General features: G+C 33.5%; 1 protein-coding gene across 1 annotated transcript; it reads left to right on the plus strand.

Moving 5' to 3' along the window:
• The first annotated feature begins 1,150 nt into the window (after window positions 1–1,150).
• Window positions 1,151–10,455, plus strand: LOC144964178 (beta-citrylglutamate synthase B-like). Its single transcript, XM_078898143.1, has 6 exons — window positions 1,151–1,553; window positions 3,953–4,108; window positions 4,635–4,780; window positions 6,618–6,794; window positions 7,602–7,809; window positions 8,683–10,455. The coding sequence occupies exons 1-6, from the start codon at window positions 1,526–1,528 to the stop codon at window positions 8,901–8,903; spliced, it is 936 nt and encodes a 311-aa protein (XP_078754269.1). The 5' UTR covers window positions 1,151–1,525; the 3' UTR covers window positions 8,904–10,455.
• The last annotated feature ends 12,866 nt before the right edge of the window (window positions 10,456–23,321 follow it).

Here is a 23,321-nt window from a genome sequence, read left to right on the forward strand (position 1 = left end):
GAAGAAGAGAAGAAGAAGAAGAAGAAGAAGAAGAAGAAGAAGAAGAAGAAGAAGAAGAAGAAGAAGAAGAAGAAGAAGAAGAAGAAGAAGAAGAAGAAGAAGAAGAAGAAGAAGAAGAAGAGAAGAAGAAGAAGAAAGAAGAAGAAGAAGAAGAAGAAGAAGAAGAGAAGAAAGAAGAAGAAGAAGAGAAGAAGAAGAGAGAAGGAGAGAGGAGAGGAGGAGGAGAGGAGGAGAGAGGAGGAGGAGGAGGAGGAGGAGGAGGAGGAGGAGGAGGAGGAGGAGGAGGAGAATTTTTTTTTGACGGTGGACAACGTTGTTATTGGTCATCTACTCATTTTACATCCGAATACGGTGACAAAATATATCCGTCTTATAATTGTAAAGAGCCTTTTCCAAAGTCTCAACTTGGCGCCACTCGGGGCGGGACTCGACCCAGGATCCGAAGAACTAGACTGGAACTCGGTACTATAATATTATGGAACTTATTATTATTATCATCATTATCATAATAATAATAATAATAATAATAATAATAATATTATTATTATTATTATTATTATTATTATATTATTATTATTATTATTATTATTATTATTATTATTATTATTATTATTATTATTATTATTATCATCATCATTATTATCATTACTATTATTACTATTATTATTATTATTATTATTATTATTATTATTATTATTATTATTATTATTATTATTATATTATTATTATTATTGTTGTTATTATTACCACTATTATCATTATTATTATCATGATGATGATGATGATGATGATGATGATGATGATGATGATCATCATCATCATCATCATCATCATCATCATCATCGTCATTATTATTATTATTATTATTATTATTATTATTATTATTATTATTATTATTATTATTATTATTATTATTATTGGCATTATCATTATTATTATTATCATTATTATTATTATTATTATTATTATTATTATTATTATTATTATCATCATCATTATTATTATTATTATTATTATTATTATTATTATTATTATTATTATTATTATTATTATTATTATTATTGTTATTATTATTATTATTATTATTATTATTATTATTATTATTATGGCGTTAAAAAAGCACTGTCTGGCAACTCGAGGCGGATGTATCATGTAAACAACGAGGGAAAGACAACTCGGCCTGCTGTCGTTTTAGACTGGAGGATAGTTATTAAGATAATGATAAATTCAACAAGAAATTGTTGCTAATCTCTTTTGAATGGTTGTGTTTATCTTTGCACGTTGACCGGGACTCAATGTCCAACTATTTTATGGTTTAGGATTGTTTGAGAATTGACTATATTATGTCATCGCAGTTTAGTTTGAGTCTTGTACTTGAGAGTGAGCTTTTGTGTTGATAAATAAACACACCAACACAAAACTTTTGTCAAAAGTCAAAAGAGGAAAGACTGATTTGAAGTTTGCAGCGGACGAATTTAAAACTTGAAGCTTAGTTAGATTAATATTAGACAAAAGATCTGAGAACATGTCAGAGTCAGAGTCAGCAAGTAAAGGTAATGCACTAACTCATTTCTTCACGGATCACTATCTATGATCTATCACTATCACTATCCTGCCACTGCCACTGCCCTTGCCCTTCTTACACTCTTACTCTTACTAATTTACACACTCTTTACTCTTATCACATCCAGATTTATTGACTTTGTTACTTTGTTGACTTATTATCGGTAGTCTTGTCAGTATTACTGCTGATGAAACTAAGTAGAAAACCCCAAGGCTTGCATGGAATTCTTATTTTAACAGTAATAACAGATCACAAGACTTTCGTCCAATTTTCGAATCTGAATGTTTTCTGGATCTGCTGAGGCATCTGTTTTCCCTTTCCATGTTGTTCTACTAATAGCTCGTTTTTTTACCCTGGTCCTGGCTGGGATACTTGGCTGAGAGAAAAGCAGTTATTAAATGAAAATGTATAGTTCCTTTTTTCTTCTTTCTTTTTTTCTCTTCTTTTTTTGTTTTGTTGGAGAGACTTTACCCTTGTACTTGTACTTGTAAATCATCTCTCTGTTATATATAGACTTACTATTATAGTTTTTAATTTTCAATTTATTATAGTAAACATTTGAGTGTATCCTTCATAGTGGGATCCTTTGATTGTGCCTGGATGGGACTTTTAAGTAGTCTCAAAATAGGCACATTGATAAAGGAAATCTCTTCTGTCCCCTGTTTGATACAGTCCCCATTTGTTTTACCTTTTCTTCAATGCTTTTAACCAGATAATTGCAAACACCATAAAACTCCTAAAATCAAATGACAAACATAAGTCCTCATCAAGGACTCTTTACTTTAACTTACATTTTTCCACGCATCCTCATCCATGTGTAAAAATGGGGAGTCCTGATAGTTCAATTGGTAGAGCACTCGCTTCACAGGCAAAGGACCAAGATTGATCCCAAGTGCAATCAAGTTATTTTCAGCCCCCCCCCCCCCCCTGTCCACCCAGCAGTGATTGGGTAGTTGAATCTTGTTAGGTCTGGTGGAAAGTACTTTGTGATAGACGGTAGGAAGCATAAAAGCTATTGTCCGTTTCACACTTTAGAAACCAGGAAAACCTTTGGCTCCGTGGGCCAAATGACTTTTGACTCTTAGGGACTACAAACATTATTTTAAAAGAGCACCCGGCCATTAACTTTAACAGCCTAGTCTTTGTCTTTGTCTTTTTTTTTGGGGGGGGGGGGTGTTTGACCTCTCATGGTGGGCAGGGAGGTCACTTACTGTGTCTTCTATGTCCTTATATCTGTTCTCTGAGTTCGTTCTCTCTTTGTCTTGGAATGAGATTACTTGGTTTTGTCCTAGCCACAGTCCTTGACTGGGAGGTAATCAGTCAAATGTACAGCTATTGTTTTGGGAGGTGATATTTTTGTCCTTGTAAATCATCTCTCTGTTATGCATTACTTCTCTTTTGTTTTTAATAATGGTTTGTAAACATTTGAGTGTATTCCTCTTTGTATGGACCTGTGCTTGTGTCTGGATGAGACCATTAGGTGATCTCAAACTTACACTGATGGTGTGCTCTTAGAATCCACATCTATTTCCTATTTGAATCATTCCCTATTGTCTTACTTTTCTTGTGTGCTTTTAATTGCAAATTTACAACGTTTTACTATCCCATTTTCTTCCTTTTTACTGGTACTGAAACGACCTAAATGTGTCGCAAGTGTCGAAAAAACCTTTAAAAACAAACACACAATACCACTAGATCACATAGCCATGCCTATTGTGATTGCTCACAGATTTTCAACCAAACTAGCGATTTGGATTCCGGATCGTGTTGCATAGAGGAAAATGTTGGCCAAGTTTTCAGAGACTGTAACCAGGAATTGTTATACTTAAGAGTAAGGGGGCATTCAGTAACATTTTCAACTTGACAACAGCAAAAAGGTGACTTTGCTGCATATGACAGATAAGTTTTAGTCAATTCCCATAGCCATTTGATCACATTATTATCTGTGTAAATGATCCCAGAAGGACAACAATTTTCAACCGAATTATACAAATGAGATTTCTCGGACACATATACAGATGGAATGATACACATAAAAAAAGCAGTGCTGACAGGGAAAAAAGCAGAGGGATGTTATGAATTAATTAAACCTTAAGTGGTGGGTTTAGAGATAAGAGATGTTTAGTTGTAGAAGAAGGCTGTTGACGGAAAGGATTGAAGAGTGATTTTACTGCCAATGTTTTCGTCAGACCTGCCACATGTTTAATAAATTTTAATGTTTTAAGACTTTAACTTTATTTAGATATACAGTATTAGGTATCAATATGGATGTAAAAATATTATTTGAGTCACTTGTTTAAATTTATCTTTTAGTTTTTAGCACTCGTTGAAATTCTTTGTTCTGATAGTGTTTCCTGACAGACTAATAGTTGTATCCAATTTCCTCAGTGGATCTATGGCTTGTTTGGTACAAGAAAAGCCCTTTCCCACCTGCACTAGATATTTTGAAATGCCAGCTTGACAAGCGGTCCTCTTATGGAGAATTTATCTACAGACTGGTGGCTATCCAAGATTTAGTCATAGGAATTCAAGATGGGAAGCCGGGTAAGAGGCTTTTGCTGTTCATTCACATAGTCATAAATGCAAGATTTTCGGCTTAACCCAGATTCCCGGCTTTTTGAAATGGATGTTAATTTATTTCTGGCATCTAGATAATCTCAACTTAATACCATTTTGAAGCAATAGGTCACATTTCAAATTATGTTTCATGCTTTTAAAAAAATTTGTTGTAAATGGATTTCACATTATTTTTTGCCTAACCTGCTTGCATGGTGATAGATAAAAGTTGTATAGAGATAATTTTACTATAGCTTTAATCTGTATGGAAATTTAATTTTCAAACCTTGTTTTCCATTTGTATTCATTTTCCCACCACGGGCTAGATCAGTCTTGGAAGACCTGAGTACTCAGTCCCATATAAGATTCACAAATCTAAATGAACATCCATGTAATTGTTATGTTGTTTATTTAACCAAAAAAAAAAAAAAAAACAAAACAAAAAAAAAAAAGAATAAATAAACTCAATGTTAATGATTTTCTCATGTTATGCTTTTGTTCTTGTTTCTTTCAGTCATATATGTGGAGGGTGAAAGAGAGGAAAACCTGCCAAAGGTAGCATTTATCTATATTTCAGGAAATCCCATTCTGGCATCACACATTGTACCATCCATTAGGCATCTGGAGATAGTTGGGATACGTTGTATCAATTCTTCCTCAGTAAGTAATTTCTTGTTATTAACTTAAGCTGTGTTCAAGAAGGGAATTTTCTGATGGCCTTAATTTGTAATTTCATAATTTAATATTGTCTTGAATGAGCAGAAGGATAAACATAGATAATTTATGAAATGAGAAATTGTAGATGACTTAAGTGTTGCTGGATAACATCGTACAACATTTCAAAATATTTGAAAGGCAATATAAAAATTTAAGTCCAATATCATGGAATTATAATTAAATGTTTGTTCTGTTGATTTTTGCTCCAGTACATAAAAAATAAGAAATATCATTATTTTATTAGCTTTTAAATATTTTCCTCTTTTTAACCAAGAAGACTTCTTAAAAGAAGTCAGAAAATGTTCTGATACCTTTGTCATCTGTCTATTATTATGTTAGTTTCGGTTTTATTACTTTGAAAAAAAATTGATATTTTACTTTGATAAAAATGTATTTGCCTATCAGCCTGCTTTGCTCAAGGGTAATAAGAAAAGTTAATTAAAAATGAAGAATAGACTACAAAGGGTAGTGATTGACAGAACAGCAGACATAGCTGATCTAACATCAAGTTTCCCCAAGGCACTGGAAGGGAACTAATATGGTTCCTGACATATATCAACGACAGAAAAGGTGAATGCAATACCCTGAATGTTTGCAGATGATTGCTTACTTTACAAAACAATGAGGTACTGTGAAGATCATTACAAAAAAAGATTTAAATTCACAGCGAGAATGAAGTTTAAACTCAGTAAATGTGAAGTTCTGCATATATGACAAACAAGTGATAAGCAATCGATACAAAATAGAGAATAATAAAAATGTATATTTGGTATAGGGCTTTCTATGCAATTCAATTGCATCTCAAAGCGAATACACAACAAAGAACTCAATCAACAAAATATCTTGGTGTTGTTATACGTTGATTTCTATCATGGAATGACCATAAAGCCAATGTAACCAACAAGGCTAATAAAATGAATGCTGTTTTGAACAGAAATCCATGAACAAAAGAAATTAAAGCAAGCTGCTACTTAGCATTAGTTTGATGTATAATGTACCATTTATCAAGCACAGTTTTGGACCCAGCAACAACATCAACATACACACATTGAAATGGTACAATGAAAGGCAGCTCAATTAGTTTTCGGAAATTTCAAAGCAAGTAAGTGTGACTGACGTGCTAATGTCACTCTGCTGGCCAACACTTGAAGAAAGAAGGAAACAAGATAAAGTTTCATTTCATCAATGATCTATTTAAGGGCAGATTAAAACCTCTTCCAAATTTGGTAGTTACTACGGGACATGATTTGAGATTCCAGATTCTACAATCAAACCTCAATTGCCTCGCACAATCATTTTTTTTCCAACTTCAATTCAGTCCTGGAATAAGTTGTCTCAAAAAGCAATAGGAGAGTATAACATTGGTTTTAAAGAGCTGAAAAGATTAAATTGGATGAATGAATGTGAACATGTGTTCACAGGTATAAACCTTTGTTGTTAAATTTGTGATTACAACACCAGGGGTGGCTTGCAGTTTAAAGGAAGAAGAAAAAGAAGAAAACGTTTGCTTACTAGCAAATATAATTCTTCACTTAAATCTTCTCAACAATCTTAAACATCTAAAGGTTCTTGCTTTATATTTCCATCATTTTATGTATTGATGGGATATAATTTTGATTATAGCAACATAATTTGGCAATCCAGTTTGAAGTGGGATACTTTACTTTGTTCCTATATTTTACTCAAATTGCTCACAAAGAACTGAATAGATGACACTTGGAATTACTTATACTTATTAATACGTAAATCTCTTATATCATTCTTTTTGTTAACTCACCAGGCACACAGTATATGTTTAAGTAAATTAGAGCAAATGCAGCGCCTAGTACATGCCAACATTCCGATGCCAGACACACTTACTTATGCCACATTTACCAAGGATGGTCTACCTTCTGTCCTCAAAGTTCCCAAAGGAATTGAGTTCCCAGCCATTGTCAAACTGGCAGGGGGGAGTTCAGTAAGGTTTTGATTTTACAATTCTGAGTAGCACTTGATGTGATTTTTGTTTTATTCATTATTCACTTGATCATTTGTTTTTCAATGTCTATGTAGCCTTTATGAAGTTAGGAATTCTGCATCACTCAATATCAAAGTTAAGCTTAATCTTCCTCCTCCCCTATTTCTTCTCCTTTTCATAATCCTTCCTTCTGCCTCTTCTCTCATCGTCTTGCTCCTCCTCCGCCTGTTTTGTCTTCTTCCTTCACTGCTTTTGTTCTGGGTACTGACTCTATTTATAGTTCTTAATAATTTTATAAAAGCTTTGAATTTGTGATATAAATGTGAAATTGAAAGGATTATTATGCATTTACTTGGCCAACAACAGTATATTGTCTCTCTTAAAAATTTATAACTAAAATTTGTTGCTCATTTGGAGCACTTGTATCACATGCAAAGGGACTGAGATGGATCCCGCGTGGGTGAAGTTGAGATTTTTGTCTGACACCCTGAGCATCAATCAGTGATTGGGTAGCTGGGTGTGTTAGATCTGACAGAAAGTACTTTGCAATACCATCCAATCCAAAGGGTAGCAGGCAACTGCTATTGTTTGTTTCATGCAATAGAAACTGGGATGGACTCAGGCTCAATGGGCCTAATAGCTATGAAGGACTACTTGCAATGAGTATGACATGTGAGAATGAGAAGGGTAAGAGAAAAAAAAGAGTATTGTGGTCAACACTTTTGGCATTGATAATGACAGTAAATTGATAAGATTATATAGAATTAATTAATTTTTTTCATTTCTTGTGCTTTCCACACTGTTTAGGGTAAAAGAGTGATGCTAATTCCAAACAAGGAAACTGTTCAAGATATAGCCTGCAGTCTTAATGATGATAATCTGTATTTGTTGCAACGTTACATCAGAGAAAGTCATGGCACCCACGTGAGGGTGATGGTGGTGGGTGGACGAGTACATGGCTTTTATCGCAATACCAATACAAGCAATAATAGAGTCCAGTCCAATAGAAACCTAGGTAAATCCAATTGCTTAAAATTTATTGTGAATCAGTGCTGATAGTTTTCCTCTGATCCGCAGAAATCCGTGATTTTGGAGTCAGAGGAGGAATTTTCTCCTTTTTAAAAATTACATTCACCCCAATCAAATGTACTGGCAGTGAGACTTGATGTGCGGTGGAACAAATCGGTGCATTTCCCACCCTCCAGAAGTTAGCTAGAGTATCATTGATAGTTCATCATCTCAATTGCTCAAAAAGTGGGGGATAGTGCAGTAAAAATGGGGCTTAAAAGCAATCGTTCAAAATATTCCTCCTTTTTCACTTTTTGTCACCATCAGCCCTGGTGAATACTATTTTTGTGATTATGTTTAATATGTTCATCTATATCTACGCCACTATCACATAGCTGGGAATCTCCTGCTATTTAGCAGGTCGTGAGTAGTCAATTGGTATTCATCCCTTCTTCTTCGCTCATCTGATTGATTCCTTAAATCTTGAGATTTATTGGAAAATATGCAACAGCATCATGCTTCTTGAAATATGAATATGAATTTTTGTTTGAAATTATGAAAGAAATATGCTTTGTTCTGAATATGAAAAAAATAAATATTGTGATTGTTGTTGGTTGGCAAGTTCGCAATCATCTATAGACTATTCCATTATCGTTCCTTGTACTAGTGCAAAAATAAGTTTAAAGTGTCTTAAATGCCATAGAACTCTTCAAACATAAATTCAAAAACAAAACACAGTCATGGCTACCTTTGTCACCAATTGTATTTCAGTATTGTGATGTCATTTTCTTATTCCTTTAATCATAAAAAATATTCCTGCTCTTCTATTCATATATTCAATTATTTATTTGGTCTTTCATTAATTCCTTTTTTTTTTCAGGTGGTAAAAGGGAGAAAATTGAAGGCAATGAAGCATTTGAAGAACTGTCAGTAAAAATTGCCAACATTCTAGGTCTGGACATAGCAGGTATAGATTTTGTGGAGGATGGGGAGGGACAAAAGTTATTCTTGGAGGCAAATTCTTCTCCTGGATTCAAATGTGATGACACTATTGCAGACACTGTTATCGATTTTATACTCAAGTGCAGGGATAGCTGTTGATAATTTATTATACTAATGCATTGATTCAAATTTGTATAGAATGTTTGCAATAAAAAGTGCATATGTTTTTCAATTGATGAAATGACCCATCTTCTTATTAAAGTGATATCAAGGCGATAAAGTTTTGTGGAGACAATTGTAAATGAGGCTGCGCTGAAAAGTCATTATATTTCTTATCAGAAGGAAGGGCACTACTTTATTTAGCACTTCACTTCATTGTAAAATATCAACAAGAAAACATCTTGAACATAAACAATGATGCATAACCCAATAGATAGGGTTTTTAAAATGTTTATCCATACACTTTTTCCACTGTCATGTTCAACCAAATTGTCCATTATGACACGTAACATTTTGGAAAGCTGCCCTTGCTGTATTTTCTATTTATTTATTTATTTTTTGTGCCTGTATATCACACTCTGGTCATTTGTCAATTTACAAATCAGGAAATTAGTTGAAAATTGACCTTTTATCACAGTCTCCTTTACGCTCTTTAAACAATTCTCTTATCTGTCCTCTTGGAGGTGAAAGCAAATTACAATATAAACATAGTCAAAGTGTAGAATATTTTACATTAGCTTTATTAGAAATTCTTATGCTTACAAAGGGCAAATTGAGATATTGAATTTTCCTGTTGTTTTATTGTGTTGCAGATTACAAGTGTGAAGTCTTATAGTTTGTTTGACTAAGACAATAATGTAAAAATATGGGATTTCGTAGCAAACCGTCTATATTAACTCACTCAATCCTAGAGATTTTTGCTACTGTTCAAAATTGGAAAAAATATATTAAAAGTGAGCATGTGCAGTGATATTTTTATTCAACTACCATTAACATGTAAACATTAGGAACATTAGCTTTGATACTACGCCTATAATTTGTCTCAGAAAAAATGTAATAAATTGGCATGGGGTAGTAAAAGTAAACCCGGGTATACTATGGATATAGTCGGTGGTAGGGTTGAGTGAGTTAAAGCAATCAGAGATTGAATTTCTCTCTCATTAAGATTTATAATTATTTAGTGCATAGCTGCCAACTGTCCTGATAAAATCGGGACTGTCCCGATTTGGCAATCTGGAGAAAAAAATTTGAAATAAAATTATAAAAAAGCTGGATTGTTTATCTGTATGGAAATGACCCTTGGTTTATCTGTATGGAAATGACTCTTGTAGTCCCAGGATTATGCTTTATTGACTAGCAAATTAAAACAAAGAACGGGATAAGCTCTAAATCTAGATTATATTACATAGTAGTCCAAACATACGGCTGTTTTTGGTCATGATAGTATTGTGCGTCATGGTGTCCCGTTTTAGTTCTTTGAAAAGTTGGCCGCTATGTCAGTGAATAATATCCCAAGGAGGGCTATAAGATTGTTGTGGTAAAGGCTTCAATTAATGCTTGAGTCATACCATTATTGTTACCGACAGTCTTCAGGTGAAAACAGTAGGATGTATCGTCCTAGATAAAGATGGAATCCTGCCAACAACAACACATATCCATACAGTTTTCAACACATTCCAGCCCTTACATTAGCTTTAGTAAAAAAAGAAAAGTTCGCGAACAAACATTCCACAGAAAATGTACAGGCTTCAAAATTGTCACCATTCACCACAAGCCACTGCCTGTTGGACAGTTTTGTAGAAAAGATCAGAAAACAAAATGGAGAGCTGTTCTGAACTATTAAATGCAAGCATATTAAAATTGCATTTTCTTAATTTAGCCATTACAAATTGGTAATATAGATGCTGTGAACATAATTTTATTCTATGTGATAGGATTATGTCATATATGTCTATCATAAATCAGTTGCTTTTCCCAAGTCATCGTATTGCCAAATCTTCTAATTAATGCTTTTTGAGACACTTAGTCCAAAATTTGTTTCTGATGAATTCTGATCGTGAACCCCCTCCTTGAAAAGTACATTAATAATCTATTTGATGTGAAATATTGCCATTTGATATGACAACAGTTTAATACGTCCATTTAAGAATAGAAACCAGTCTTTCAATTTCATTGATGACAAAATTGTGGTTTACTCAACCAAATGTCTTCTTTATGGTATTACACTCATCTTCGGACCTGGAGCTCCCTGGTTCAGTGCTACTGTGGATGGACATTGCAAAGTTTAGTACTTGGAAAATGCCCTTTACTCACATTCTCTCACCTCACTCAGGTTTGAAATGAGTATCTGGCCTATAACAGCATTGTTTCGGTAAAAAAAATTGTAACAGCGCCTCACAGGCTTGCTACATGTTATATATTGCTGTGGGTGTAAAGTTCTTTAAGCACATTTTAGTGGAAATTGCATTTTATATTAAAGCTCAATATGATGGACGTGACCATTTGTGAATTTCTGGGGAGAAGATTACTTTGTTTTCTTTTTAAAATCAATTTTATGAATGACTCTTTTTACATCTCTTTTTCTAAGTGTCAGTGATTGCTGGAGGATAGGTAGCCTCAAGCTGGACACACAATGGGTTCATTGATTGATGCTGGGATTGTCTCTACTTCTGTTTTTCCCTTAAATTATTCCCCTTTGATTTTTTTCTTTTTTTTTCTTTTCTGTATGCATTTAAAACCCATGACTGTTGCTGGTGCGAACTCTAAATGTACTTGACTGTCCTGTTTATTGTATACCATACATCTCTTTCCTAGGCACTGGTATTACTTAACAGTGTCATAAGTATCACATAGAAATACCTATAAAAACATTATTATGGAATTGTTATTTTTACGTGTTAAGTTAATGACGAAAAACAAAGAAGTTTATTTCATTGACAGATCAATTTTTTAATGTCTGTAATATTGTTAAGAATTTGTTGGCTTTTTTTTTGTGATTAGAAAGGAGAATAATAACGAGAATAATTTTATATAAGATCATTTTACGCTTTTAAAGAAACATGAAATCCAAGGATGTGCCTTTTGATATTGTATAAGATTTGCAAACGTTGGTTAAAAAATGTTGACTAAGTCATTTGCTCAGGTTGCTCTATTTGGTGAATTCAGTAATAATAATTAGAACATCTTTAAAATAACGATTAACCCTTAGTCAACTTTGTAAATATAAATCATGAGCAATGAAGTTGGAATGGCGCTTGCGGTGACTAGTATTATGTTATTGTGTTGAAACTTACTGAGAAGGATAATAAGGTTCCTGTCCACTCCAAAGACTCCATACTTACCTGTAATAAACATCTCTCCCTCTCTTTCTCTCTCTCTCTCTCTCTCTCTCTCTCTCTCTCTCTCTCTCTCTCTCTCTCTGGGTGGGGATCCTAACCTCCCATAGCGGGCAGGGAGGTACATACTGTGTCTTCTATCCCCATATATCTATTTTCCAACATGCTTTCTGTCTTTGTCTTGGAATGAGATTGCTTGGTTTTTTTCCTGGCCCTGGTCAGAGTCCTGGCTGGGAGGGAAACAGTCAAATGCATAGTTATTGTTTTGGGAGGTGATATTTTTTTCCTTGTAAATCATCTCTCGGTTATGCATTGTATTATGTTTAGTTTACATATTATATTATATGATTTGTAAGCATTTGAGTGTGTTCCTCTTAGTTCGGGCCTGTGCTTGTGTCTGGATGAGACTTTTGGGTGATCTCAAACTAAGTACTTTGACGGTGTGCTCTTGGAATCTACACCTGTTCCCTATTTGAACCAATTCTCCTTTGTCTCACCTTTTCTTTTGTGCTTTAATTGTAATTCTAGAACTTTTTACTATCCCATTTTCTTCCTTTTTACTGGCGCTTATATGACCTTAATGTGTTGCAAGCGCCGTAAAACCCTTAAAAACAAAACAAAACATCACTTGTCTGCCTCTCTCTCTCTCTCTCTCTCTCTCTCTCTCTCTCTCTCTCTCTCTCTCTCTCTCTCTCTCTCTCATATTAGTCCCATTATTATTAATATCATTATTATTATTATTATTTCTGTAAAAATGATCTAGTGGTGTGTTTAACCCTCTCCTTACCACCTAATGGAAAATCGTCACATTTGTTGCGATGCAACCGTCACTTTTCTCATCCAGATTTCATTTCTTTTTGCTATAGCTATACAAACTTGACATTCTGTAATAGAGCTCGTCATATTTTCAAACAATACTATGTATAGAATGTGCTTGTTGATTTTCTATTTGAGTAAGAAATGTCTGTTTTTGTGTTGGGTGGGTGTGAAGTTTTGGGGAAAATCCTGAAGATGGCTGGTAAGGAGAGGGTTAAATGAAGAGCAAAATACCATTAAAGAAATGATAAAAATGAAAACAAACACATGCACTGACAATCACAGAAAAGAGAAGCTTAAATTTATTCTTCATATTTGGTTATCTTTTAAACTTCTTACTTTATCGTGTAATGCCTGCATTGTGTATAATGAAGAGAAAATTGCTGAATGGAAGATGACTAGTATTTTTATATATAGAGAGAGTAAGGGTGGAAGCAGTCACAGTGAGTCCTATTGTTTGTTTCATGGTCATGCATAGGATTCCACGCAGCCCTGTGTGATTTCACCATTGTGTATCCATGAAATGTTAATATTTTCAAGACAGAGTAAGATTATACTTCCGTTTATCATCCATGGATTTAATAACTTTGGAATAGGGTTTTGATGATACTGCCTCTTAACTTTTCTACGTTAAGCTTGTACTCCAATCGTGTTCATCTACAATGATATTTTTTCACCAAATTATTTTGCTATTTTTTCCTTTTTTGTTTTTCTCATTAATTTTGTTTGTATCCTCCTCATCATTCAATCATCTATTTTTTGGGGGTTAAAAAATTATTTTGGAAATATTTTTTTATTTTTAAATATTTATTTTGAGGAGCTGAGTGATGTCCAGTGAAGATCTTTGAAGATCGTCTCTTGACTATAAGGCCAGTCACGTTGTAATGTCATGTGTTTCAGGCTGTACCAGAGAGACAATCCAGCGCTGTACACTTTTATACCATAACCAATCCATTCCACCCCATTCAGCACCTTTAAGTCTTCAGACTATTTTTACAGTGTAAATCTTAAAGATGACTTTGAAAATAATAAAAGGTATGTAAAGAGTAATTTCAAAGACATAATAAAAGAAAGAGTCATTATAAATTGAAGAAGTGTCTTGGGATTTGTCTTGTTCAAAAATTAGAATTATATATAGAGCTGACATCATTTGTCTCCAGCCACAGTGTGGGTGTTTTATTATATATGCTTTGTATGCTATAATGAACACCAATCTCCTCTTCAAACATTATTGAATATAAAGTTGTATAAATGGATGACATAAGGTTAAAGCACAAGCTTGTCGAGTCAAAATCTTATGTTAAAACGAGTACTTATAACCCGATAGACATCATTTAATCTTATTATTGCACTCTTTCTCATCCAAAACCTTTCATGAAACAAGAAATTTGTTAAAGTTAAGAAGAACGAGCGCAAAATAACTGAATTGAATTTTAACTAGATTCACTTTTTCTACTGATTATTATTATGGACGGAGCTACGATGTGTGGTTATGAACCGTCCCTCTCTCTCTATCTCTCACTTGTGATGTAATTACGTCATCACTTTTCTTGCCGATCATTAAGCATGAATGATGACTCATGATTGTGCATTTATGGATTTTAATGCATGCTTACGTCACAAAGAAAATGATATACAAAAAAGAAATAGGGGTGTAATAAATAAAGTTTTTGACTATCTTTTCTAAATCCTCATGACATTCTGGGTCCTTTCTTTTATTGCTCATTCAAAGATGTCCCCATTTTGATCTCAGGACAATTCTCAAGTAAGGCATTCATTGAGCATCATCAGAAATGGAGACTTGATAGTGTTATTTCACAAGCAATGCATTACAAAATGTATTGTGGTGGTATTTTTGGCTGAAATGTTGTTGAAAAGAGTTGAAGACTTTGACATACACATTGAATAATCGTTGAAAACACCCTGTTTACTTAGACTTATAAAAGGTAATAGACAATAGGAAAGATTGGGGTTTGGCAGGGGGGTAGGTGGGGGTACATAATGTTAATATCCATAATGCTTATCAAAATCAACTGTATAACTTTGGAAGCGCACTGATGTATTTTATAGAAAAGACTAAATTCCTCTCTCTCTCTCTCTCTCTCTCTCTCTCTCTCTCTCTCTCTCTCTCTCTCTCTCTCTCTCTCTCCCTCTCTCCTCTCTCCCTCTCTCTCTCTCTCTCTCTCTCTCTCTCTCTCTCTCTCTCCCCCCCCCCCCCCCCCCATTGTTAATTATATTTAAATCATTCTTTTTCACCTTTACCAGATTGCTATTATAGGGTTCAACTGTATTATTAAAATAATTGTGTTCCTGCTGATATCAATAGCTTTCAATTGCTCAATTGTTATTTGTTGTAGTGAATTCGTGTCAAAGCACTGAATTACACGGATACATTTTCCACAGTAATATATAATTCAGCTGGTGCTTTTACTGCACGTCATGTAAAAAAAATTCAAATTTTTCAATTCACAACCTGTTGTGACAAATTTTTTTTGCTCATTTTTAAAGTCAACTGCTTTTATTTCACTTGCTAAACAGCTTTTCTTAGAATTTTATAAATTCTGGGTATTGAAATTTATGTAGTAGATTTAATTTATTATCATGCATAAAACAATCACTTTTACTCAAACAATCATGGTTTGATGCTAGAATGATTTAATTTTTTACCTGGACTACCCGCTAGGGGCGAACACAATATTTCACTTGTCCAAAGTAAATATATAATAGAAAGCCAAAAATAAGAAATAAAACAAATTAAAAAAAAGATAATGTAAAAATAACAATAAAAGAAAAAAATATGAAAAAGTCATGACATGATTTTTGCATTGTTGTCAATAGGACTACAATATTTCATATCTACTACACGTCACAGATTTTTAAAAAAACCAAACTATTAAATTTCATTTCCAAATTAATTACAATGTGCTATGTATTTAATAAAAACATGTAATTGTTTTTTTTTAAAAATCAAAATTGATTTTGCTGTTCCAAGTTTCAATTATATTCTTATTCAATTATATTTTTTTTTTTTTGCAGTATGTGATTTTAATTTGAATGTTTTTGTTGTTTCTAAAATATAAACAGCTTATTTTTCTTTCCTTTGGTGTTTCACGTTAATACTCGGATTTACCCATGCTTGATAACTTGATACTTATCCCACATTGTTTATTTGAGTTTGTTGTGGTGAGTTATCTGTTTATTACTATTATATTTTCTTAGGATATATATGCGGTTTAGTGGTATGGGACATGGCTTGTGACTTGTTTGAATATTTGAACGTTTTATTTTGAGCAAAGTTGAGTCTATGGAGGAAAAGGCTCTTTACACACATTTTTTTCACCATACTCATGTATAAAGTGAGTATTTGGCTAGTTGCAGCATTATCTTTGTTGAAGAGCAATCATGACAGCGCGTTGTGACATCATGCCTGGTCCTACATGTCCAGTGCTGTTTTGGCTTGTAAAGGGCTTTGTATACATTAAGATGATATTGTACTATGTAAAAGCTCATATTAAAAAAAAAACACACAGAATATAATAAGTCTAAATGAGGATGGAAATTGAGAACAATATTGAACGTGTACATTTGGTTATGCAGTCAAAACCAAAAATGAATAAATTTTTAGTAAATTCACATACTATTCCATCTAAATGTGAATAATTTACTTATAGCTGTTTCTTTTGCTCGTTTTTTTGCTATAAAAGTAAATGGCTGGCCAGGACCACCCCAATGGCATTATGGTTGCCTTTTGATGGTCTTTTTGGCTGAAATGTTGGTAAGGGAGAGAGAGAGAGAGAGAGAGAGAGAGAGAGAGAGAGAGAGAGAGAGAGAGAGAGTTTTTCCTTTTTTTTGTGTGATATAAATAAATATGTATATTAAAGAATAAATCCTCTTTCCATTATTATGTATAATGATATAATGATCTGTTATAAATATTGTATGTTTTTTGTAAATGTTTTGATGATGTCTTTTGACCGAGATCATGTGACTTAGTGTCTATGGAGCTTGTAGGTAGGTAGTCCGAGACTATGCACGTGGATAGATTGCTCTTGAAACGACGTCTTTTCTCTTTGGACTGGTAAGCCATATCTGAAATCTTATTCTATTAACTTTCTTTTCACTTGTGCTGAATTATGAATTGACCTGAAAGTGTTGCAAACGTCTTAAACATAATCTTTTTACAGGTATATAACGAGTAATTATTAAAAAATGTTACTGTTTACCCTTTACCCAACGCTTCCACTTTTAAACGTGACAAAACGCATCTGTCTAATATAATTTATTTTTACAAGTGAGCTTTAATGAATTTTTTTTACATGACATGACAGGAAACTATTGGCTGTTGTTACAATGTTGCATTCTTCTATTCACACACCAATTTTATAGGAATTAGCCAGTTATCCGCAGAACTCTGGAAAAACATGCATTTAAGATTTGGTCAGAAAACTCGTCCTTCAAATATCGATTGACCCTCATCTTGGTAAACTCTCTCAAACCTGAGACTTCACGAAGTTCCAGTTTTAAATTTTTTCCAAGACGAGGGTCATATATATATATATATATATATCGATCGATATTTGAAGGACAAGTTATCTGACCAAATCTTTAACCAGAGTAGGGAAGTTAACTTGTTAAAATACAATGCATCTTTCATGGTGATTATCTTGTTTTGAATAAGAAAAACAAATTAAAAGCCTGCCGTCCAAGACGTATTCCTTGTCCTCATGATTACTACTTCTAACATTCAATACTCCAACCTATTTACATTTGATTTCTTTATTTCCTTTATGTAATATGTGTTCGATATTTCCTTTTTTCGTGACTTATTCGATAAATCAGTTCGTGCAAGGATGAGGATATATTTTTTTGGCTGTATAGTCCACACATGAAACCCATGCATTCTATAAATACCTCATTGGCAGTCTCTACTATTTAGTCATTGATCCCATTTTAAAAATTTTAAAAAAAGTATAGAATTGTTTGGTACCAAATTATAAATAACAGAATCCTCTATACTCAAAACAATTTTAATCTGGGCTTTTTGGGTTTAAACAAAATTAAATTTCCTTTTTCAAGGCTTCATCAACAGAAAAAAATCATCTATTCTTTTTTTTTTTTTTCTTTTGATTGATAGAGAAAAAGTTTTAACAGTTCGTCTTATTCAATGTTCCAAGTTCTTTCAGTCGATGATACAGAAAAGTGGTGTATTGAAATTTCTTGAATTAGATTCTCAACAAAGTAACTTTACAAATGATATGTTGAAACCCAAACTTCCTCTACAATCATCCGTTGCTGAGATGTAATAGTGTTTGACCAATGCATGTTTTAGTTCTCCATTGACATTGAATCAGTAGGACAGTAATCATCTGTTGTGTGCTGCCTTGTATTTTTCTTTCTTTTTACCGAATCCAATTTTTTTCTAAATTGATATTTTCAGGTGCATATATGGGTGAAAAGTGTCGAAAAACTCTTTTCAAGAAACAATGTGTTTTTGTTTATCTTCTTCATTTATTTGACATACATTGTTCTGTTGTCTTTGATAAGCTTTAACTTAGATATACGAGTGTTGTCAACTCATTTATTTCATTCTGCAAAAACTGAGATATTTCTTGCATCCCCTTTACATTTTATCTCTCATTATTTTAAACCTTTTCTTGTGTTGAAGTCTTTTGAAAATATAATGTTTTTTTTTAAAAAAACGATAATAGTTTAATTCTTACCTTATTGTGTGATTGGTTTTTATCTAAATTCGTCTTAAATCAAATGTGACCAAGTTCTATTGTACAATGTCAAAACACATGTTGACATTTTGGCCAGAAAGCTTTTACCTGATATATCGATGATTCCTACTATGTCAAAAAGCCTTAAATGGCGTTTTCTAAGGTCTCGGATTTTTTTGGAGGTCATTTCATTAAGTGAAAGGTTTTTTTAGCCAATTCTAAAGAAGCAACCCCCCCCCCCCCTCCCAGTGTACGACATAATTCTTCATGATTGATATGTTGCTGTTATCGCCCAAAATAGATGACATTATCCATAAATTGATTTATATACTTTAGTATAGATAGTATAGAAAAACACGTTGAATTAAATTTACACGTTGGTAATGTTCACCTTCTCGTCAAATGATTTTAATGTTATGTCCATCATTGAAAGAACTTTTGAATGTGCAAAACTTTTTTTTTACGGTTTAACCACACACCCGTGGACTTATACATTAATTCATTAAGTAGTATGTGTATTGTAGAAGTTAAGTTATTGTATCGAGAGGAAAAACAAGTTTGCAAAAAAAAAAATAAAAATAATAATAACATAAGGGGAAAAAAATGAAATTGCCACTTTAACATACATTTTCTACTTTACGTATCCTACCATTACTGATAAATGATTTTTTTGTTGTTGTTATAATTTGTGATATTATTTTATTGATATTTTAGCCCTATTTTTGTTGTTGTGTACATCAAATAAGCATACTTTCAGTGAGTGATGACAATTATATCATTTATGTTTGTTGGTCCGGAGTTGTTACTTTTGAAAGCTGACGGGTTTAATTCATGTACCATTTCGCTTTCCAAATTGCAATTTATTGTCATTGTGCCTCATGGCATGGTCTCATTCTCATCTTTTATCTCAAATGTTTTGAAGTATTTGGTACTGCTACTGCTACTGCTTTTTCGAAAAATGATTATATTCTCGCTTTTCTGTCAGGTTTTTGAGTTTGATTTTTTTTCTTCTTTAAATGTGATGTCATTGAGTCAGCCTGCTGTTGAATTACTCATACATTATAATCAGCCTCAACGTACAATCTAATGTATTAAATTGTACCTCTGAATGAATAAATTTTCATCTGAATCGATTTTTTAAATGAATTAATTTATTTTTAGTTCATTATACCACAAGCACTGTCAAGGGACTGGCAGGGGTCTCTTGGCCTCTCAAGGTGGGCAGGAGGTCACTTCTTCCTGTGTCTTCTACCCCCCTTTATCTGTTTTCCTAGTTGCTTTCTGTATTTGTCGTAGAATGGGTTTACTCGGTTTTGTCCTAGCCCTGGCCGGATGGAGTCATTGACAGGGAGGGAAACAGTCAAATGTATAGCTATAGTTTTGGGAGATGATATATTTATTTCTTGTGATTTGTAAATCATCTCTCTGTTATGTACTGTTTCATTTTTTGGAGGTTTTTAAATATATGATGGTTGGAAAACAATTGAGTGTTTTCCTCTTAGTGGGATCTTTGCTTATGTTTAGATGAGACTTTGAGGTGATCTCAAACCTAGTACACTGATAATGTGCTCCTGGAATCTGCATATTCCCCTATTTCCACCATCCTCTTTTTGTCTTACACTTTCTCGTTTGTTTTCAATCGTAAGTCCCATTTTCTTCCATTTTACTGGCACTGTTGAAATATGACCTAAATGTTGCAAATGTTGTCCCTTGATTGGACGTCACCTTACAGAGAGAACGTCAATGTGGTTTTGAAGTGTCTCAAGCCGCTTTCACCGGAAGCGAGGGCGAGAGACGCATGCACACAACCAACATGACGTTCTCTCTCTAATAACTTTTCCGCCTGTGACGTCACAGACTATAGGTGACGTCCAATCAAGGGACGCTACTCTTCCGCTAATCTCATTCCCTATTCGGACTCTGAGTCTGAATAGTCTCCCTTGGCAATTCGGACTCAAACTTAACTCCAATGCACACGTGCAATCAAAAAGTTTTTCAGCCTCAAGTCTAAATATCCTAGTCCTCCGTGGCAATATTGATGTTGTTTTTTTTTAAATTAAAAAAGAAAAAAGAAACGAGTTACAACATTCAAAAGGAACACAAGTCAAAATAACTGGTATAAAGGAAACATTTTTCTAACAACTTAATATGTCCAAATAAAATAAAGAATTAGAGACAACGTCATGAGTCTTCTTTTGCTACCATCAGTCACACTCTTTGCCCACTGCCCATACTGTGTCCCCCTGTGTTTGGTCTAGCCAATTGGGGTTCAGTCCGAATAGCCTCACGAGACTATTCGGACTGGAATCCGAATTTCCACTTCGAAAACAAACAGTCAAGGGAGATGGCGAACGTATTACATCCGTTCCGTCTATATCTGTTTTTCTCCCTGCAACTAGTCCTTGTCATGGAATTACATTTCTTGGTTTAACCTAACCCCAGCGCAGTCGAGATTTTTTTTCGACCCCTTTATCAACCCAGCAGGATGTGTTGGTCACATATAGCGGAAAATATTTGTGATACTCTAACATCCTCTCTAAAAGGTTGCAAGAATTTTTTTTTACTGCCCGTTTAAAGCTGCAGAGAGTGGAATAAATCAATCCACGAACCTTGCAGCGTTGAAATCTTACACAGTTTTAGTTTCACGTTCTAATGGACACATTTACAGTTATGCAGCATCTCCCTTTCAAAGTCAGTTTGTGACAGGGCGTTGGGAGAATCCATTAAAAATCCAAGGTCGCAAAAATATCCCAAATATCTCAATCGGGATTAAAAAAATTAATAATTAATTTAATTAAATTTACTTTATTCATCCCATAGGGGAGCATTTTCTCTAGTGTCTATTCCAAGGGAAGACTGGAATAACCCAGGCGTGAGCCGCAGTGCAGCGCCGCAAATTGAGCCAGGGCGAGGTGGCTTGCTCAAGGTCACACAGAGCAGCGACGGGTGATCGAACTCGGTACCTTCCGCTTCCGGTTACGAAGCAAAGACGCTGCCCCCAAAACCCCACCCCCTCAATTCAGGGCGAGTGACGTGCCACTACCCCATTAATATATCCTCTATGATCTTGGAAAATAAAAAAAGCCACACTGCAGATGAAATAAATAACCGAAACAATTTAAGAATGTTGTGAAAAGATGTATTTATAAAAAAAGGCATCGTCAAAACCATCATGACCAAAACCAAAACAATACAACTAATAGTATGAACCAAACATCATTTAAACATTGCACTATGTCATTGTAATAAAATCATTTTTGCATTGTTAAGTCGACTAATTGGCCATTTATACTTAGAACAATTTTATAATTGCACGGTATACCTTAGCGCAAGGGATACAGGAAACTATCTTATCGTATCTTGTTCGTTGGTATTTACACGTTTTTCAGTACGTTCTATCGCTTACGGTTCATTTTTGTTTATACAAGGAGCGATTGATTAAAGATGCATGTAAAACGAATCAATTATATATATATATATATATATATATATATATATATATATATATATATATATATATATATATATATATATAAACATTTGAAATATAATTAAGATAGTTTGACTTCTGTTGTAGAAGTCAAACTATCTTAATTATATTTCAAATGTTTATAAATAGCTCCTTTTATACTAAAGTTGAGCACTATTATTTCATGGTTTTTGTTTTATAATTTATATATATATATATATATATATATATATATATATATATATATATATATATATACATGTGTGTGTGTGTGTTTGTGCGTGTGTGTGGATTCTAGTAGTATTAACGTACTAGTAGCAGTCGAATTAGTAGTAAGAAGAGGAGGAGGAGGAGTCGTAGTAGTAGTTGTAGCAATAGTTGTGGTAGTTAGTAGTAGTAGTAGTAGTAGTAGTAGTAGTAGTAGTAGTAGTAGTAGTAGTAGTAGTAGTAGTAGTAGTAGTAGTAGTAGTAGTAGTAGTAGTGGTAGTAGTAGTAGTAGTAGTAGTAGTAGTAGTAGTAGTAGTAGTAGTAGTGGTGGTAGTAGTAGTAGTAGTAGTAGTAGTAGTAGTAGTAGTAGTAGTAGTAGTAGTAGTAGTAGTAGTAGTAGTAGTAGTAGTAGTAGTAGTAGTAGTAGTAGTAGTAGTAGTAGTAGTAGTAGTAGTGGTAGTAGTAGTATTAGTAGTAGTAGTAGTAGTAGTAGTAGTAGTGGTTGAAGTAGTAATTTATTTATCTATCTATCCATCTATAGCTGTTTGTCTGTCTATATTGTGTCATCTTGTTGAAGTGGTCCAGCAGATTGTGAAGGTCAAGATTGAAAAAAGAATGGTGATAAAAATTATGTTTCTTATTTTCTTTAGTTCTTAAGTAGACAAATTAAGGAATTTGGATCCAAACATATTGTAAATTTGGCCCTGGTGGAGAATCTAAAATGAAATCAGTAAAAATCGAAAATGATTTGGTGGTTAAACTCTTCATTATGTTTCACCAGTTACATGGTTTCTCTGCAGCTATTTCCTTCAAGGCGGTACAGCACAGCACATTTGGCTTACCCTGTCAATTGGACTTTAAATAAATGTACATAATACATTACAATTTACATTTCATATGGGAAACAAAAACAGGTAATGCATCTTTAATTGCTAACAGTTTTTATCGGTATTGCCAAGAAAAGAACATTTTATAATTTGTGAAACAACTCCAGTAATATGTTTTAAACAAAATTCCTACAGGCAATTTA

Source organism: Berghia stephanieae, chromosome 2, assembly GCF_034508935.2.
Source record: "Berghia stephanieae isolate SIO BIC M18660-M18661 chromosome 2, UCSD_Bste_1.3, whole genome shotgun sequence".
NCBI classification, from domain to species: domain Eukaryota; kingdom Metazoa; phylum Mollusca; class Gastropoda; order Nudibranchia; family Aeolidiidae; genus Berghia; species Berghia stephanieae.

What these genes read in the sequence shown, in the direction of transcription:
- LOC144964178 (XM_078898143.1), top strand. Translation starts at nt 1,526, where the DNA reads ATGTCAGAGTCAGAGTCAGCAAGTAAAG. An exon ending in AATTCAAGATGGGAAGCCGG is followed by an intron (nt 4,109 to 4,634) that starts GTAAGAGGCTTT and finishes TGTTTCTTTCAG; the next exon opens with TCATATATGTGGAGGGTGAA. An exon ending in CCAGTCCAATAGAAACCTAG is followed by an intron (nt 7,810 to 8,682) that starts GTAAATCCAATT and finishes TTTTTTTTTCAG; the next exon opens with GTGGTAAAAGGGAGAAAATT.